Raw genomic sequence first — 21,251 nt, 5'->3', positions numbered from 1 at the left:
TTTCGTACCGCTAATAAAATTTAGTGTTTTGGGATATTTTTTTTTAATGTTTTGTTTTAATTGGTGGGTAATATGATAGACAAGCCCTTTGTAAATTCTTAGATTTTTAGAACTTGGGAAGTAAAAGTTATGACCAGTTTTGTTTTTTAAGGTTATGTACTACAGTGTACCCATGTAGGTTGTTTTACCTAGGTACATAAACATATTAAACATTGTTATGGTAATAAAATAAATGTTCCACATAACTTGTCTCTTACAGCCAGTTTCTTCATCAAAAGTTAAAGCCAAAGTAAAAGTCAAAGTTATGTCTAAAGTAGTAGTTTTCTATTAGTTTTGCTGTCACTTTAGCCTTGAAAAAACGTATTTGACAGTTACTTTTACTTTAGACATTACTTTAACTTTAACTTTTGATGAAGAAACTGGCCGTAATCAACAGCAAATAACTGAACAGAGACTGAAAGATTTTCGTTACCTGTCAATAAAATAATTGTCAATACAAAAAAATATTGATGGTGAAAATAATTTATTTGATTAAATTGTTAATTATTAAGATAGTATGCAATAATTATTTATTTTAAGGTATAATATGTAATTGGTTAATAATATTTACTGTTATTTCTATTTTTGAATAATTATTTATCATTTCGAGCCTCGAATTACTTGAATCTTTTAATTGGTATAATTAATTAATCCGGAGTTCTAAAAATACAACACTAACATGAAAATAAATGGTTTAGTAGCTTCAATAATTGGTATAAATTCTATAACTGAACAACAAAAAAAATATGCGGTTCGAAATCTGCCGTTTGCCTTTCTTAGCACGTTAAATTGTTGGGTTCCCTGCTGTTGTGTTGACAATATAACATCAGTTTTCGTAAAATATCTGTTTACTATGAATTTCCAAGTTCAATGACCTACGTAAAGTTGTTTTACAAAAACGGACGTTTATGTGTAGGTAATATGGGCCCTATGTCAGGACATTTTTTTTTCCATGGGTAAACCGGACTCTTACTGACTAAAACCCATCATGTTCCTTCTTAAGCCCTTTATGTAGGTACCAGGGACGCGGTACTCCTTCGAATAATCTCGCAGCCCCGGCAAGCAGGGCATTTTAATTCAAAGACATACAAAAACTAAATGTAAGTATCCTCATATAATGACAACTGAATAAAACTCGACGACAAAGTACATATATTATATCAGTTGACACAATTTGGTATTTATTTTTAATTTATTTTATATCCCTTTGTAGGCTTAAATCTTCAAAACTACGCAACCGATTTACATGCGGTTTTTCTTTAAATAGATAGAGTGATTAAAGAGGAAGGTTTATATGTATAGTAACATACATTAAATAGTGGGGAAACACTGTTATCCCGCGCGAAGCCGGGGCAGGCTGCTAGTTTATAAATATTGCAAATATTGATGCTAAATGGTACTTTAAATATTAAGTCAAGAAAAATAAGATAAGAAAATATTTTGACAGCATTTATTGTTTTTGTCTGTTGATATGGGCGGAGTTTCGCAAAGTAGCTGACCAATTACGTGCGAGCATTCGAGACCAGTTTTCCGGGAAACCAATAATTCTGTGATCACTTCATCATTAAATTATCCAATTCTTCTTCCATCTTTCTTGTTTTATTTCCCTATATGAATCTATGAGTCTATTATAAAATATAGTCCGTAGGTATGTTGCTGGAAAAACTAGAATTATCAAATAAAATCCTATTTATTTGATCACCTTTCCTGTCCTCCGCTATTTCTTCATTATGCTGGGGTTGGCTTCCTGTGTAACTGGATCCGGCTGATATGATGATAACATTGTTTAACATGAAGCAACTGCACATCTGACCTCCTAACCCTAGTAACCTACCTGGGCAACTCGATACCCTTGGTAAGACCGTTTGTCAGACTTTCCGGCTTCTGACTACCAGGAATAACTGCTAAAGATGTTCATATGACAGAGGGGAGCTACCTATTTATCTTGCTCTATGAGACAGGGAGAAACTCGTCATGACGTCAATGTGGTCACCCATCCACTTTCTGATGCACCAAGCGTTGCTTAACTTAGTGATTGATTGACTTGTATGGCTGCTATCTAACCTCAACAAAAAAATGTGAATGGTATCTTTCATCATAGATAGTGCGAAACATATGGAGTGCAATAAACGTATTGAGTATTGAGTATTGAGTATAGTGCTGAAATTCTTTTGTAATTTTTTTATTGTAAAAAACAAGACAGTAAACGAGTTATATATAATTGTGTTACTACTTGTTATTATAACGTCACTCCGCCGTAAATTATTATCTAACAATGTATGAGGTCATGATCATAGAAAACAGTAGTTATATAATGAGAATGGAATGGTTCCTTACGACCAGTTTTATGTTGGGATAGTGTTTTTTTATATAAATTAATTTATTGATCTCCATTTAATATTAAGTTATTTTGCATTGTGAAAGGCCTGTGTGTTCATCGGTTTAGTTGTTAATATTTAGCGATGGACTAGCTGCGGTTAAGGCTGCCCGCTCACGTCTGATAATATAATTGGTGACCAATAGAAAAAGTGCTAAACAACCGTTATAAAATCCTTGTCAGATAGTCCCACAAAAAATCTATTAATTATTTACAAGGACATCCTTGTAAATAATTTACATTAGCCGAATACAAATCAATGTTAATACCTACTAGCTATTCACAGACTTTAATTGAATAGCCAACTAGTTTTGCCAAAACAAATTAAATATTTAAGAATTATTATTTCGGGTTTCAGACGAAAACCAAAACCAAAACGAGTCGCTCTATCTTTAGCCAAAACCTGTCTAGGTTTAACCTGATGCAGTAACAAGGTGTAACTATCTACATAGAATATCGAATGGTATTTTGAGTGATTGACGAAACGATGCCTGTACCTCTTCAAGATTAGGTATAATAACCAACAATGTTGTATAGATGAAATAAAATTATATTGTCTCTATAACGCAGGTCAAAAACGTAGGTCAGGTAAAAAAGAACTGGTCAATGGCGAGTCGGACTTGACACAAATGGTTCCGTACATTTCTCTGTAAAACGACCAGAAATCACATTTGTTGTAAGAGGCCCCTAAATTATTTTTATTTTAATCACAGATAGATTATAATAATACAGACCCAGTAAGGTGAGTATGGGCTAAGCCTCCCAAGCTTCGGGGAGACCTTTGTTCATCAGTGGACGTCTCTCGGCTGTGAAGAAGACGATGATCACAATTTCGGTTCTGGGTGATAGACGGACAGCGAAGTCTTAGTAACAGGGTCCGGCCTTTGCAATGGGTACGGAACCTTAAAAAGTTCATGATAGGTATATAAAGAATGAACTGGTTATACTAATTTACATAGATATAGTAACTGTGTTCAGACATGGTGTTGGGAGTCCTGATCGTAGCTTGTTGTGTGTTGTTCGCTGTGTGGAGACTGGTGAAGCCGAGGTCTCCATCTCCTACCGTGGACCCTGAGAAATTGGGGGCTGACTCATCTCGTAAGGCATTAAAGCATTCACTTTATAATTTGTTGATCTTTTTTGGTGGTGAGTCATCAAATGAGTCCCCTCCTCTGTGAGTGTAGCATGAAGGAGGATTCGACTCTTACTGACTAAAACCTTGTTCCTTTTGACGCCGTCGGTGTACCAAGGCTACTCTTTCGAAAAAAGCTGCCTTGGCACTCTTTGAGTAGCGCGTGGAACAACGCGCGCCGACGATTCACACCCACAGACCCTACACACCCCACATTTGGCCCTGTGGTGGCCGGCAGTCATCTCTCGACAAAGGGTGCTCGTGGGGTCCACCGCGACGGGTGGGAAAAGAGATGCAATCTCTTGCATCGCTTTGCTTATTTGATGGCAAAGAAATAACAAGCATAAAATGAAACTTTCAGGATACAAAATAAAGTGATTTTCTCTTCGTAAATTTATGAAAAGGGTCTTTCTGTTGTTAGTATAGATATCCGTCACATGTTTAAGATGTGGGGAATTCTCTTTGAAAACGTGCGAAAGCCTGTTTAACTTTTTTGTAGTAACATCATTAACATAATGTCTTAAGTAGAGATGACTATTGGCACGTACTATAATGTTTTATTTTTAACTTGCAATTTAATTATGTACACCTATAAAACTCCACTTTTCCTGGAACCTGGATGAAATAGATCAGAGACAAACAAAGATATAATTTTTTTGACAGTGTCATGCATTACGTCGGCGATATGGTCCTGGTTGAAACCACGCAGTGTGAAGTCACCGACGATGTACCCTGGATGTCTGCCACTAATAGGACACGGGTATCAGTTAATAGGAGACGATAAACGTAAGCTACTTTCAATGTTTTCTTTTCTTTCATTAATTCATCAATTAATTCTTGTGCATCGTCATACTATGAAAATAGAGTAAAGTTCCAAACAATACAAATTAATGAGCCTTGACACTAGGTAACTGCTACAAACTGATGAGGAGTTCCCTTGACTGTACTTGTCTTCCAAGCTTTTTTAGGTCACCTAAAATGCCCAAAATTAAAGGGATTTGCACTTTTTCGTGGAATCGAAGCCAACCAAACGAACCAAAGACATTTAATATACTAGAGTGAACGAAAAGTGAAATATTTTTCTTTCAGATTTGTGGAAGCGCGAAAAAGAATTTTACGACTTCTGTTTGCAGAACAATGATCTTATTGAAGTACGAGTTGGAACTCATTCAATGTTCAGTAAGTTTTCAACTATTTGTTATCGTTGTTATTTTAATGAACTATAACAAGATTATAACATCAGGACTTGACTTAAATTGAGCTTATAAAGACCCACTTGAATTAAACATCATCACCATTCATATTTCTTATATTGTTTCAGTATTAACAGATCCAGATGATAGTCTAACAGTAGCAAATAACTGTTTAGATAAACCATACATCTACGGTTTTGGCCATAACGTTTATGGCAGGGGCCTTGTAACAGCAGAGGGTAATTAATCCTAATTCTTACTTATGTTATTGACGACAAAGTTTGTTTGTATGCATGGATATAAAGATGATTGTTCCTCTTTCGCAATGACTCCTGGATCGATTTCGATGAAACTCTTAAGTGCAATTCGGAGGTAATACTGACTAAAGCTTTTTCATTTTATGAGAATGACGTTCAAAAACCTGTCTCTATAAATGACACTTTTCGAAATCATTTGTTCAAAATTAACTGCAAATGAACAGAAACATAAAAAAAAATACAGCCACCAAAACGCCCTCCATTCGCCACTTCCTATGTTTTTTTGCTGGGAAGAAGAAATGGCGCAACAAATTCTCCAGCAACCAAATCAAACTAAAAATCGACACCAACTTTATCACGTTTTAGTCAATAGGTGGAAAATTCATCGTAAGCTACTGAACCCAGCGTTCAATCTGAATGTGCTGCAGTCATTTGTCGGAGAATTCAACAGACAGGCGAAGCTACTAGTGTCTTCACTCGCCTCAGAAGCAGGGAAGGGACCTTTTGACATTCGGCCATACTTGATCACCAATGAATTGAAATCTGCTTACCGTGAGTACTATATCTAAAATCAGAATCTAGAATTTGGGTTTGGTTCACAAGAATCGGAATGCGAAAACATTCAAATATTCACGGTCCAATTTCAAGAGTTGATGGAAAAGAAAAATTTGAGATCACCCAGCCAGTGATTGCCTGACTTAAAATATTAACAGAAAATAATTTTAACAGGAACAGCATTTGGAACAAAAGTTGAAAACAGTGAGACGCTTACAACTTACTCTCATGCTACTGAAAAAATATTGACGCTAATATTAGAAAGGATGCAGAATATCTGGTTACATTTATCCTTCATCTACAAAATGACGAAGTCCAGCAGAGAAAGTGATAAACTGGCTAAAATCATGAAAGACATAACGGAATCGGTAATTATGTACCTAGTATTTTGTAAATAGGTAATATTGTTGTGAATCTTAAACTTGTTTATTATTTTGGTTTTATCACTTTGGATTTTTTTCCCTTATAGGTAATGGCATTCAAATCTCTTGGGTGTGAGACTACGTCGTTTTTTGGAAAATTATACTCCAATCATAGCCTTTTACAAAACGAATGACTCTAAACACAATTAAGCCCATAGTGTGTCTAACTTAAGAAACATCCCATTTTACAGGTGATAAATAATCGAAAATCTCAATTGAAAGCTGCTAAACAGTTCGATAAAGTGGGGGATTCAGCTACAGGTAAATTCGATTATTTAAAATCCCCCTCACAATGCAGTAAGAACTGTCTCCTACATCAAATCTCACTAGATGAGTAAAATGTGTGTTGAGAACTAACATTGACCAAATTATGATGATGTTACAGAAGACTTTGTGCCTTTATTGGATCGAATGCTAGACCTGGCTGATAAACAAAATGCCTTCACCGATGATGATATCAGGGAACATTTAGACACCATAGTAGGAGCTGCTTACGATACTACCGCAACTGCCGTAACGTTCATTTTGGTAGTGATTGGATCACATCCTGATGTACAGGAAAAAATGTATCAAGAGTAAGCGTGATAAGCATGCATTCTCATTACTAAGAATATCCAGAAGTGAAATCCTCATAATTTACATTATTACCAGCTTATATTTTCGACAGGCTACAAAAGGTGCTGGATGATGAAGAAAGGGATATAAACAAACATGATCTGCCAAAGCTCGTGTATATGGAAGCAGTGATCAAAGAGACTTTGAGGTTATATTCCCCGGCTCCGAGATTCGCTCGGACTTCTAATACTGATGTCAAGCTGAGTAAGTTGTGTTTATGAAACTGAAATTGTTATGTATTAGGAATGATATACAAGCTGATTTTGTATTTTCAATTTTCAGAGAACTATACCCTACCAGCCAATTCTACGTATATAATATCAGTGTACGGTCTTCATCGTCATGCGATGTGGGGGCCGGACAAGGATCAGTTCATACCGGAACGGTGGTTGGACCCGGCACGGTTGCCCAAAAATCCTAACTTTTTCGCTGCTTTTAGTTTGGGCAGACGCAACTGCATCGGTAACTATTTCTTTTTCAATTTTTATTTTTACACGTAATTTAGGCTGTATTTTATCAAAATATTTTTATTTTATTTGAAACATCCACCCATACCAAATTATTGCATCTTCTGAACACATGCTAGTTAGTGAGTGAGTTATATTTACCTTTCTTTACAGGCAGATTATACGGCGTAATGGCGATCAAAACGACTCTGTCGTATATATTACGACATTTTCGTGTCTTCAGTGATATTGAGAAGTTGGAGACAGGATGTGATGTCCTCTTAAAACCAGTGGCTGGCCATTTCATAAGTTTAGAGTCAAGGGTGTAGGATGAAAAAATAAAAACATACTAGAATGAACTTTTACACGCAATTAGAAGACATGGACATTGCAATGATAATTTGATCAGGGATTCAATTTTAAGGTCTTTGTATCAAAGTATAGAGGCTGCAAAATATCTCTGAATAGTGAATACGACAAATAAATTCATTTAGCCTACGTAGACACTTTATAAGAGGATGTCCTTGTGTAATGTAGAATTATATATTCCAATAAATAACTATGTTGCTTTAAAGATACGTTGTGATGAAAATTCGTTTACCTTTATTTATCTTGAACCCCTATTTATCTTACCTATCTCTTTCTTGCCATACGTTTTAAATTATACGGCGAATATAGATGTCATCAAGAAATCCAGTAGAGAGGACAAAAAACCAGTCAAATTAGGAGACGATGATAAATAGTAACCATTAATACCAAGCTATAACCATTTGTCATGCTTGATTCATTTTGTATTAATTATAGTTTATTCTATAATACTTTTTCATAGCGAAGAGTGTATTTGACCTTCGTTTCAAATTAGAAACCACAAAGTATTTTATTTTTACGTGTTATTTAAAGTTCGTTCACATGATACCTATCTACATTTATAACATGGACTAAGATAAAAAGGTCAAATCTATTATTAGTCTCACTAAAATGTTTTATTGTTCCTAATGTTACGTATCGTTACTGGTTTTCGAAATAAATGAAGTAATTACAAGAAAAATAATTTGTACGACGCGCACACACTTCGAGGTTTCGGATTCGACTGTAATGGCTTTGTGGGTTTTAGAAACATTCACAAAGCAGCCCAGGATCTTTGTGTAGGAAGTTGGCGATTGATACACCCGTGCATCGGAGAGCACGTCAATGTTGGTCCTGCACCTGATCTCTGTTCGGTCGTGTTGGATTGCCGTTCAATCAGACTATGGGATATGGGAGAGAGTCACCTGCCACTATGGCATCAACTTGTTTATTTTGAAAAACTCGGAAAACATCGTTATGAAATAGATGGTCACCCATCCTCAGGACAGAAAATTGCTACCAAATGTCAGCTTGCTAGTGCGAACAGTCACTAAGATTAAACGCGGACGGACGGACCGACAGACAGACAAGACGAAACTATAAGGATTCCTAGTTTACTACAAAACCATAAAAAATAAGAATAATAGAATTATTTATTTCTGCTTAATCTAAAACCCAAAAAAAATACTCCTTCAAGATTATGTTCTATTATAACAACAAATTATATTTTTATAGATGTAGAGGTAAAAAGGTCTAAAAATCAGGTAAGAAGACGAAACGCCCTTATGTGTCATTACACAAAAACCGGCCAAGTGCGAGTCAGACTCGCGCACAAAGGGTTTCGTACCATCCTCTGTAAAACGGCCAAAAATCATCTCTATTGTATGGGCCTCTAACATCCCTATCTTTCTGTAGTATTCAGTATTTGTTGTTATAGCGACAACAGAAATACATCGTCTGTAAAAGTTTCATTTGTCTAACACTAAACAATTTTGATTCTTGGTGATAGATGTGGCCTTATGGGTAAAGAACCAACCTCTCAAGTATGACTGCGGGTTCGATTCCAGGTCAGTTTGTATGACACCAATGATTGTTTCGGAGGGCACGTTAAACTGTAGGTCCCGGCTGTATTTAATATCCTCGGCCGTCGTTACGGGTAGTCAGAAGCCAGTAAGTCTGACTCTGCGCGAGTAACTGTCTTGAGGTGGTCAGATAGCCAGTCGCTCCGTGTAAAACACTGGTACTTAGCTGCATCGGGTGAGACTGGACGCCGACCCCGACATATGTAGTTGGGACAGGGCTCAAGAGATGATTCTTGATGACATACGAACAGCTTAGTCTTAGTAATAGTAATAGACCTGTGTTACTCCTCGCAATGGGCATGGAACCCCAAAAAAGGTCCTATACCTTTTTTATTCTTGATTGATGTCCAAGTAATCATACTAGGAATATAAATATTGTACTGGCTATTTAATTTTCATAAATATTACCTTCGTGTTCAGACATGGTGTTGGGAGTCCTGATCGTAGCTTGTTGTGTGGTGTTCGCTGTATGGAGACTAGTGAAGCCGAGGTCTCCATCATCTCCAGTGTACTTTGGGAAATTGGCATCTGACCCATCTTGTAAGATATTTATTAATTGTTGGCTTTAAGGAGCCCTTCCGATTATTCAAACATTCTCTATACTTACAATTTAATCAATATTTTTGACAGTGTCACGCATTGCGTTGGCGATATGGTCCTGGTTGAAACCACGCAGTGTGAAGTCACCGCCGATGTACCCTGGATGTCTGCCACTCATATTACACGGGTATCAGTTAATGGGAGACAATATGAAACAAAAACGGCTGAGGAAAAAAAAACATAATTTATAAATATAAAATTCTATTTTTTAGTTTGAACTTATTTTTTGAATTTTTCTAAAACCGACCTGTTGTATTGTTTCAGTATTAACCGATCCTGACGATTGTCTAACAGTAGCAAATAACTGTTTAGAGAAACCATGTGTTTACAAATATGCTGATAACGTTTATGGAAAGGGTCTCGTTACAACAAAAGGTAAAGACCACTTTATAAAACCAGCAATAGTTTTACATATACGGGCAAAGGGTGCTCTCATAGAGAAGAAAGTCAGGAAAGTTGACGCTACCACATGGGATACACAGAAGGAACGATACGATACGATACGATACGAAACGCTTATTTCCTTAAATATTCGAAGTCCCTTTGCATCGGATCGTATGGACTTGATGGGAGTACAAAATGTACATGGATGACTGTGTTACATATCCTATTCTATGCGTTTAGTATTAAAAAATGCTCACGGTACCTCACCGTGTGCTGAGAACTACAGTACAACAACAAAAATTTACAGTACGACATTGTACAGTAGAATGAACTTCACTACGCAAAAATGAGATGATTTAATATTTGCTATGATAATTCGTTCAGGAGTGAATGCACCCAATTAAAGACCCAGGAGGTCACAGTAGCTAGCGGCTTGATTGCTATGATAAATTGTCTAGTGTATGGATCAATATTGAAGCCTTAAATACGGCAAAGTACCTACGATTTTTTTGTAATAAATTCAATTAAAATATAAAGAAATATTTTAGGTCCTTCCTCAACGCAAATTACTTCAGAACCGACTTGTTTGGCGCTGACGTAAATACAGCTAACCACGATCGCACCGTGTTTAACGGTATCTGCTGGTGATTGATCGGTCGATCCTATAGAGAGCTACGTCCTTTTCTAGATAGCGCATTTTCAAGTTATTTTTACTACTGCTTGTGTCCTATGGAACCAAATCCGCGCAGATTAAAAGTAGCTTATGGTTTCCCTTGACATATTTGGCATATTTAAAAAAATATACTCTGATCGGTCCAGTTCTTCCAGAGATCAGCGCGTTCTAGCAAATGAACAAGCTCTTCAGCATTATAATATTTTATAGTATAGAATTATTTAAATTGGGGTCGGCCTACGACCTACATCAATTTAATTAAATTATGCAGCTGAGTGCCAGTGATTTTCATGGAGTAACTGTCTATTTGACTTCTTCCATCAAGTCATCAAGTTAATCATAAAAAAGATGATGGATCACCATAGATGGTCACTCCATCGACTCGAGTCTTCAGACTCAGTCTCAAGTCTTCCATAAAAAATTGAGCTGCGTTTGCGTCTACATTCAACATTTTCCCTGAACTTTATTAAGATTTTCCCATGCTCTTGTTTGTCTCTTTTTGTAAAAAGGACAATATGTATTTCACGTCGAATTTTATATAAAATGTAGGTGGAAACTGCTAGCATCGGCACAATGCGGGCACTTTCTTTGACGCCGCGTACGTCGTGTGAAAGCATGAGATGAAATACAATGCAAGTGAAGTTTTCAATTCTGGTTACGTTGCTATTCTGAAATATGAGTGGACAATACTTCATGTAGTTGCATTCAGGTGCTGTATAACGTTTGTTTTGTTTTTTGGAATATTCGATGTCTTAACTATCTGCACTTTTAATGAGACGAAGAATTGGTATAAGTATTTTTTTTTTCAAAGTTAATTATAGTATCTGCGCTTTGTACGCAAAGAACTACGAAGGAGTCAAAAATACTGATCTGAAATACTTTGATGCTGTAAATGTCCCTTCCAGTACATCGAAACTCCAAAGACGAATATCATACTATATGATTGATGGCAAGGGGACCTACTAAAAATGGATAAAATTCGCGTTAGGGGTACTAAGCAAACGAAGAGGCCGATGGTCTGTCAGGGGACAAAAATTTGCATATTATCTTCATGCTCAGGCTTCATTTCTTTTTTTGTATTTTTTTTGAGTACCCAAGATATCGCTTTGTTTTATGAGAAAATGAAAATTGATTTTCCGGGGCAGGTTTCAAGTATTTCTGAGGAGATTTAAAAAATATTTTTCTCTTCCTACTCGTGATGACGGAAATATTTTTATGTAGTTATATTTTTATACTAGCTGTTGCCCGCAACTTCGTCTGCGTGGGCAATATAGAATCGTCAAAATACTACTTATCCCGTAGGTGCATTCTTTCACGTGACGGTATAATTAGGATTAGCACTTAGCAGTCGCATAGATTCATTGATCAAGGTTGTGTTGTGGATGTGACCATTTATCTAAACAAAAGAAGTAAAGTTTGTGACGTTGTTCAGCCAATTTGGAAAATTATTACGTATGGTGCGTAAGTAATTTTCACAGGAAACAGCTATAATCTATGTATACATGCTTTGAGTCTGACAAAGCTGTCATTTGTACATTTTCTGCAGCTGCTGTGACTAATCAGAAGCCAGAAAGTCTGTCAGTCTTACCATGGATATCGTCTTGTGTAGTTGACTGGATTGAAGATAGGTAGATAGGTAGTCGCTCCAAGCAAAATATTGGTACTCAAACAGATTCGGTGACTGGAAGCCAACACCAACATAGTTGGGGAATAGCTGGATGGATGATAAAATGAGTCATCATCATCAGCAGGCGCATAGGGTAGGATAGTTTCACTTACTCACTATGGTAAGGCTGACCCCACATTATGCGTGCGCGATCTTCGGGCGTGTGAGTAGCGCGGGCGTTGCGAGCGCGCTGCGTGAACGTCGCGTTTTGCTGCCCTGCGGCATGTGTGAAGAGTGCAAGCGACGCGCTCGCGGCGAGCACGCGGCGCTCGAGTTGCGTTCTTACCCCTTCGCCCGCTATCCCCGCCGCCCGCTAAACGCCTTAGCAGTTAAACGTCAAGGAGAGCGTCGCGTGCGCGCCGCGAGCGCGCTGCAAATGCCGCAGGGCAGCAAAACGCGACGCTTACGCAACGCGCTCGCGACGCACGCGCGGCGCCCGCGCTACTCACACGCCCGAGGATCGCGCACGCCTAATGCGGGTGAGGCCTAAGCCGGGACTCTACCGAAATGTTTGCATTAGTTCACGAATAGGCAAAATGTACGTATCTGTGAGAGTCCATTTCATGTGTTCGTACTTGAAACCTGCAGTTTTGCCAAGATTTTCAGAATGTACGCTCGCAATTTGTCATTTCTTGGTGGAGCCAGCAAATCAAAAGAAACATAAGTGTTGTATACTGTGCGTCACTACCGCACACCGGGAAAATTTCGCTCTTGCGGAGGACGTTTATATACCATATTTTGTGTCACACGTAAACAGGACGACAGTAAGTATCCACCGAAACACTTTCAAAGATCTGATGAACAAACAAATCAGACCTGACTTGGTCACCTGGGGCCAATCAGAGCTCTATGAAGCGATCATACGCTTTGGCTCCTACTGTTATTGTGGTTTCTGAAAATTTATTCACCTCATTCAACGATGAATGTAATTCTGATGGTACTATTCAGAACACTTGCTTAGCGCAGAAGCTGACGTTGGCAGGTCAACGCTTTTGACTTCTCGAATAGGATATCACTGGTTTTTGTGCAATGCACACCTGCAATGCATTCTGGATTAGGATAGGATAAAGTTGGATAGGATTTGCAACAGAAAACAATTCTGTCTTTGTGATTAAATGACATCAAACGTAGTTTTATATAAAAGGTGTTTTTTAGGGTTTTTAGACTTGGTTCGGGTCTTACTGAGACTGTTCGTAATCGTGAACAGTGTATTTGCGATCAGAAGTTGAAAGTAAGCATGTCTCTGGTATGCGGCGCGTAATTTGTACGTTTTCAGACGCATAAAGCATTTTACGTGTTTATGGTATTAAATAGAGAGAGCTCCCATTTCTTATCTGCACTTTGTATCTGGGCTTGTTTTTAAAGCTACAGAATCCTACATTACCTACCTCACGCTTAGCAGCGCTTGCGAGAGATAGATCCTCATTTCTTCTAGGATTAAGTTTCCATATTTTGCATCAGAAAAAATAATGAAGGTCTACTTAATACTACTCACTCAAAGTAATTTGTTTTAAGGCCACCACATTAGTGGAAGATAAGCTAAACTATGTTTATGAAAAAATCCTGATATGAACTCCATCTGTAACTTTAAATGATAATTAATTGTTCCACTAAAGTCATCATTTTTGACATAATGTTAAAAAAATAATTTAGATGGCAGCGTTTTAAATTTGGCCGAGAACTATTAATTTTCCTTTCATCAAGGTAATAATTATAGTTGGATTTTGATGTGGTACGGCAAACTGACAAACACTATTGAAATGTCTATTGAAAAATTACACTTCGTGTTAAAATATGGTCAATTACGGAAAATACTAACTCCATCTGTTGAAATAATAATCCTCTATAAAGAATGTATGGTAATATTGTCATTTACCACCTCGCTCCTTTGACAAATTGATGATGTATTTTATTTACCACAGATGGAGCTACTTTAACCTTGGCTAAACAAAATTTTCATTTTTTTTTCTTCCGAAGTTACTTATAAAGGTGTGATTTTCTGTGTAACGATTAATAATAGGCCGATCAACTAATATAAGTACAACATTCAAATGTACAGTTTTGACAAATAGATTGCGTGTCGTAATATTTTACATCTTGAATTCACAAAATTAATCATATCTTTTGATAGAGTGAATCGATTTCGATGAAACAAAAACTAAGTAATACCCCAAGTTACGTAGAATTTTTGTATATAAGCATTGTCTGCATTTAATTCGTAGATTTTACGTGAATCGCGAACAAACAAACAGATAAACAGACAAACAGACAAACAGACAAAAATGACAAAAATGATGGAAATGGGTTCTGTTAGTTATCCTTTAAAATACTGGCTATTTTTTTTTGTCAATTTCTTCAATGTACAAAAATTACTTTTCTACAGATTTATTATATGTATAGATATAGATATAGATATAGATTTTTAAGTTAATCATAAAATGTTTTTAACATACTTATTAACCATTCTATGCATATACATTCAAAAACAAATCTGTCTGTCTGTGGCGCTGTCACATCAAATCTACTGTACGGATTTAAATGTTTGGCACATAAAGTGTTGAATCCTGCGAAAAGATATTATATGGTACTTTTCATCCATGGTGTGGTAAACAATTCTCTCAAGACACGGCTGAAGTCGCGGGAACGGCTAGTAATAAAATATAACCGCGTATAAAAGTACAAGTACTTGAACATTTTATAGCAAAGAATTAACGAACAATTCCGGACAATACAGCGGAGAGCCGGAAAGATCTCGGTATTGAATGAAAAGAGCAAATTTAGGAGGTCATAAAAGAATTATATGAGCCCATTGGGGTGGCTGAGGGTATAAAAATCAAGGGCACAATAAGTGCTTTTCGCTTCTGTGGTTCGAACGTGAGGTTCGACATTCAATTGAAAGCTAATAATGTTAATATTGGAAGGCAGGACATTTTATTTATTGATGTAGAACATTTATTTAGGCGTTTTGTGCATGTTTGGTTTAGTGGTGACAGTTTTTTGTATGTATTTAGTAGCAACACTGGCTTTGCCTAATTCAACTTAGTACCACAAGGAGGATTTTCTGTTTCTAAGCTAAGTTTATAAGGCTCTGAAACTACTGAACCGATTTAAAAAAATCTTTCTCTGAACTCATGTTTACTAGTAAGCTCAGGGCTCCACAAAAAAAGCATATTGTTTAAAGCTGATCAAATATTTGATTTACTTAACTATCACAAAACATCAACATTTAGGCAACCGAAAAGGACGATGGGCGTCTAGGTACCCTGTCTAACAGTGTTGATTATATTACCATTGCGTAGGTCTTGGCATGGCAAAAAATGATTATTTTGACGACTAGTCAGAAATCCTTTTCCATTTCGAGTGACAACGACAAATAGAATGTGGAATGTCCATAAATCATCAACATAGCTGTAATTCTTAAATCCAACTGTAACCAATAAAACTGGTAAAGTGACTTGTCGTGTGTTGTGTTATTCATCCACCATATTAGCATCCAGCATCAGTCTTATCATTGAGGTTTGGCAAGTCTGGAGACCAAACGACCTTAGAACACATTGAGTAACTGAAAATTCGCATATGATTAACATAGTACATATTACTAGTCAATCTTGCTCCTCAAGAGGTGCTGAGATATTGATGAATTTCTTAAAAAAATAACATATGTACTCTCCCCACAGACTCCCTTATATACATACCCCATATACTCCCTGATGTACTTACTCCATAGACTCCCTTATGTACCTACTTACCCGATTTACTCCCTTATGTACTATCCTCATATACTCCCTTATGTACTGTCCTCATATGCTTCCTTATGTACTCTCCCCCTAGACTCCCTTATGTACTACCCCATATACTCCCTTATGTATTGACCTCATATACTCCCTTATGTACATACCCCATATACTCCCTTATGTACGGTCCTCATATACTCCCTTATGTACTTACCTTGTATTCACCCTAATGTACTTACTCCATATACACCCTTATGTACTCTTAAAAGTGTTACATAGATTTTTCGGACAAATCTTAAAATTATTTGTAAAACGAGCTAAATTCGGAAAATATCAAAATAATATAAAACTATTTTAACTGTATCAGTAAGTTTCGTTGTTTGGTTAACATCAAGCAAATAAAACCCCAAAAATGCTGTAAGTAACTTAGAAAGTGCAGATAATCTTTGATTTAGGCTCAAAAGTTTTCGACTTTAATAAAAAAGTATCAAATCATAATTCACACTTAAGTGGAAACTAACTTACGCTGTAGTCTGTTTGATTTTCGTTAATTTGTCGGTATTTCCACATAGCATAAACAGTTTTATAGTAAAAAAACATAATCTTCCTTCTGGTAAAGCCTTTAGATGCACGTAAATAACTCAGGAGCAATGAAGGTGGTTACAAAGACTGCTAATTAATTGCCCCTCACCGTCTACTGGATTAATTAATAGAACAATGCATTGATTATTATGAGCCATGATGAATATCTTTTTCATTGAAATGTTTACAATAGGAGTCGGTATTAATAGTTTAGAGATAGCAAGCCTAACTTGTGTTGTGGATAGTTCCTGCATTTGAACTCGTGTGAAACGATTTTGTATATGATTTTTAATTTTTGTACTACCTATAAGTGTCTACTGTTTTATTTTATTGCATGTTTACCGTGGTTCTACTTGTTTCCCGTGCACGTGGGAAATAAGTATTTTCAGCAATTGTTTAAAAAATAGCCTTCTTTCTTAGACTTTCCATTTGATTTCATTTAACGGAAGGTAAACAATCTTGACATGACTTTAAGTTAAAAACTCCGTTTAAATATCAAAATACAGATATAGATAAAAGTTCGCTTGTATTTCACCCCATCAATACGAAATGGCTATCCGGTTTGACCCACAAATTTGGGGAGAATTCGGTTTAATAACTTTTATGAAAAATCTAAATATTTTGTAGTTACTAAGACTGAACACAAATATTGTTATGGCAAACTTATGCCAACTATATACATAAACATTAATTACATTGATCACCTCAATAAAGCAAATAGTGATTTATTTATTGTGTTTTTTCCTTATGTGTCCGGTGTCCCCCCACCTTCCCCTACTTTATCATTTGAATCATTAGTTTTAAGCAGTAGTCAATTTGTTCAATATGTTTTTGTTTGAAAAGTCCTTTCAATATCCTTTACCTTTAGATTGCTTTGTTTGGGGAACTTAGTTAGGTGCCTATTACAAGAGTAAAAATAAATGTGTCGTCAGCAAATATACCTACGGGGTGTTAATTCAGCCAAGTTAAGGCTCAGGAAATCCGGTTTGTGAAGTTTGTAGGGTTGTCAATTATTATAAAGAGTGGAAGATGTGCTTTATATAAAATAAAATAGTCTTAACACACCGTTTATACGGACCGGTCTATACGGCCCGTTTTAAAAGTCAAACGTTTTTTTCTCAGTGATTAATCATCTTTGTCCGCTGATTTTACGGCCAATATTTATTTAAAGGCGAGATATAAATTCGAAAAATATCAGTTTCCAATAAAGTGACTAGAGCTCGGTATTCTAAACATCATGCATGCATTCAGCATTCCTTGGATTGTTCAAAAGCTTAGCTGAATTTTCTCCTTTTTCCCACAAAAATACATACTTTTGAATAAATACACCCTATTACCCTAATTTAGTTTTACATTACGATTCAAAATTACTCCGTTAGTAAAAATATAATAGTGGCATCCTTACAAGTAATCGAAAACCGAGTTGACGACGACTACTGGAAAGTTTTTCTTTTCAGAGTAGATAAGTTAAATTGATATTTCGCTGTTGAGTTAAAGCGATTTCTTAAAAACCACCCCGAGTCTCTTGTAGTCGGCTAATGCAATTTGTTGGATACGAGTTTTGACTTCAGCTTATGTATGCAAGATAGGTTTTTGATGGGTTTCGAAGTTTGTACTTTTTCTCGATTTTAATCTAGAGTTTTATACCATATTGATTTCTCACACTTACGCGAATATTAGACATTTAACCGATTCCTACCTAGGATGATTCGCGAGGCTATTGAAATTAAAAAACATCCAAATTTCAATAGAGAAGATGGCTGGTGCATACCACCTGCTTGGAATCCCATCATAGAAACTATTAAATCAAAATCCAAGCCTACAACTGCTCGACCTATGGATACAGTGAGCTCGTTTTGCGTGAATCGGATTGTCAATAATAATCAACAAAATGTAGGGTAGCTGTTTGTAACTAATGTATCAAGACGACCAACACCTTAGTCTGCCCGTGACCATGGATGCTGTAAAGGATCCGAAACGTCGGGATTAAATAATATTAATATAACGCGATAAAATCCGTAAAAGTAGTTTTATTTAAAGTTTTATACCACTTATTTTATTTTGGGTTGACAATTTAGGAAAAGAGTATGAAGTGTGATTTAGATCCTCAGAAATATTATAATACTAGAGTAACTATTACACTTCTCCCGAGCCTTTTCCCAACTACATAATGTTGGGTTTGGCTTCCAGCCTCTTTGCATCAATGACCAGTTAGTGGCATATTTTTATGGTCATTGCTGCAAATTCACAAACTGACTTTTATCACCCTGTCATATAGATTCTAATGTTGAACTATGTATGTATCTAATCCCTATATAATAATATTAAGATAAGGTACCTTGGACCCTGTGCCCAATATCGGTGGCAACCTATTTTTTATATTTTTAAATGTTTTTATTTTTATGTTTAATATTTAATAATGTAAAATATATGTTTAAAAATAAATAAATGAGAAATAAAAAAGATAATACATCTTTAAAAGTGATTCAGTATTTTTAACTTGCGTGTTATGTTAATGACGTAGTGGGAGGTTTTAAATTCGTCGCTAAGCAGTCTAAGTACCTATTTAATTGTTTAATATTAAGCATTGTTTTGATTTAATTATATTATGTTTAGAGTTTCATCTAGTTTTTTAATGCTACTTATTTGTATAATTTAATTTTTGGAACCGTGCAACTAATGTGACGTTTCATAGGTGCCTGCAAAGGCCTATGTGAAATAAAAAGATTTTGATTTTGATTTTGAATTGCTTAGCAAAGTTGCTTAGTTTGTAATGTCAACAATTTGTAAATGTTTGCACGCCGAATGGCAAAATATGGCAGAACTTGTTTATTTTTAACACCATTTACTTTGTACCCATATTTGCAAAATAAATATATATCTTTATCTTTCTTTTTTGAGAATTGTTTTCAAAATCTCTCGGGACATTCGGATAATAATTTGACTGTCTTCTTTTCTTCTTTTATCCCCTATTTTCTAATTGTTGACGACGAAAATGTTTTAATACGACCTGAAAATTATATGACTGATATAACGTTCCGTATCTTGCATTCACGTACGTGCGTCAGCGCCATCCAGTCATCAGCTAGGAAAATAAAAAAAAAAGAAAATCGCTCATTGTTTTCATTCTGTTTTGAATACTTTGCATTTGTTCGTTGATTTAAATTTTATTTTATTTTTTATTTTATTCATCATGGGACAATAAACAGCTACAATATAAATGTTACAAAAATAATTACTTATAATTAAACAATATTGCAGCCAACTACATTATCCACATATTAGCAAAGATATTGTAATAATGGGTGCCGCTAGAAAGGCAATACAATAAAATTAAAGTAGAATTAAAATTAACAGTACAATAAATATGAGAAAAGAAAAAATAAATATCATGCAAGTAACAATTAATAAATAAATATAGCATGTTGCTTTAATTTATAACAACAACAACAGCTTAAAGTAACAAAATGAGTGATTAACACAGATATTAAATTAAATGAGTATGTTAAATTAGATAAATTTACCTATTAGTATACATTCCAGTTATTATTTTATTTATTTTTGTTTATAATTTTTAATACATCGTACTTGAATTTAGATTTAGAGCATACAAAAATATCTATGTCAACAAAGTTACAGTTGTAAGATTCCACCATACGACGGATAGGACAGCGCAGACCAGCATTAGTTCGGCAAGAATTCACAGCAAATAAAGTACCAGCACGGACACTGCGTTTATTAACCGTGCGTGGGACCGCATAACAGAGTTTACTTATGAGATCTATGCTATCAAAGCTACCACGGACGATACCATACAATACAGATGCATCTAGGTATTTACGTCTATCTTCCAGGGTGTTCAGTTTATATTTATCAAGCAGCACTGAATAGGATAAATATACTTTGTGGCACCTGTAATGCATAGCACGTAGAAATTTACGCTGTACTCTTTCAATTTCATCTTTATATTTTTGGTAAAACGGGTTCCAGACAGGCACGGCGTATTCCAGTTGTGACCGGACTAGCGTCTTATACAAACAAAGATAAGTAGAGGTTCGTTTAAATGCAGTGGACGATCTCATAACAAAGCCATACATTTTAAAGGCATTTTTAACTATTTTCTCAACATGCTGGTTTAGAGATAACTTGTCATCAATCAGCACACCGAGATCTCGCACAGCGGATAATTTCCTGAGTATTGTGTTCTGTAATGAATATTTAAAGTTAACAATCACTTTATTTTTTGTGAAATTAATACAATTACATTTAGGGAGACTTAAGTGCAGTTTATTATTCTGACAATACTCAGAGAGTCTGTTTAGATCTTGCTGGAACAGCTGACAATCCTCTAAGGTCTGTATAGATCTATAAATTTTAAGGTCATCAGCGTATACCAGAAAATTTGTATGTTTAAAACACTTGTCTATGTCATTTATGTAAAGAATGAATAGTAGCGGTCCCAAAATCGAGCCTTGCGGAACACCTGAAGTTATACGTACTATAGTTCGGCCATTCAGAGAATGCGTTCCTGACACGTCGCGATTGAACTGACGACGTAACTTTGCAATGGCGTTGCAGTTACGATAAAAATATTTTTGCTGGTTGTTTACCGTTTTAACAATTGAGGAGCATTAAAACAACATTATTA

The 21,251-nt window shown here is 35.7% G+C and overlaps 1 protein-coding gene across 2 annotated transcripts; it reads left to right on the top strand.

Moving 5' to 3' along the window:
- Window positions 1-3,375: 3,375 nt before the first annotated feature.
- On the top strand, window positions 3,376-7,628 carry LOC124642050 (cytochrome P450 4c21-like). Of its 2 annotated transcripts, XM_047180346.1 has the most exons (11): window positions 3,376-3,514; window positions 4,212-4,334; window positions 4,638-4,727; window positions 4,870-4,980; window positions 5,365-5,550; window positions 5,728-5,921; window positions 6,167-6,236; window positions 6,361-6,550; window positions 6,643-6,794; window positions 6,873-7,052; window positions 7,211-7,628. In XM_047180346.1, exons 1-11 carry the CDS (start codon window positions 3,397-3,399, stop codon window positions 7,363-7,365), a joined length of 1,569 nt encoding a protein of 522 aa, XP_047036302.1. In that variant the 5' UTR covers window positions 3,376-3,396; the 3' UTR covers window positions 7,366-7,628. The 2 variants fall into 2 exon arrangements, with proteins under 2 accessions (XP_047036302.1, XP_047036303.1); XM_047180347.1 differs by lacking the exon at window positions 4,870-4,980.
- Window positions 7,629-21,251: the final 13,623 nt, after the last annotated feature.

This window comes from Helicoverpa zea, chromosome 23, assembly GCF_022581195.2.
Source record: "Helicoverpa zea isolate HzStark_Cry1AcR chromosome 23, ilHelZeax1.1, whole genome shotgun sequence".
In the NCBI taxonomy this organism is placed as follows: Eukaryota; Metazoa; Arthropoda; class Insecta; order Lepidoptera; family Noctuidae; genus Helicoverpa; species Helicoverpa zea.
This window is presented reverse-complemented; position numbering and strand designations above follow the sequence as displayed.

Bases quoted from the DNA above. Each gene is read 5' to 3' on its own strand.
- LOC124642050 (XM_047180346.1), top strand. From the start codon at position 3,397: ATGGTGTTGGGAGTCCTGATCGTAGCTTGTTGTGTGTTGTTCGCTGTG. The intron at 5,922-6,166 runs GTAATTATGTAC...CCCATTTTACAG, and splicing joins TGAAAGACATAACGGAATCG to GTGATAAATAATCGAAAATC. The intron at 6,551-6,642 runs GTAAGCGTGATA...TATTTTCGACAG, and splicing joins CAGGAAAAAATGTATCAAGA to GCTACAAAAGGTGCTGGATG.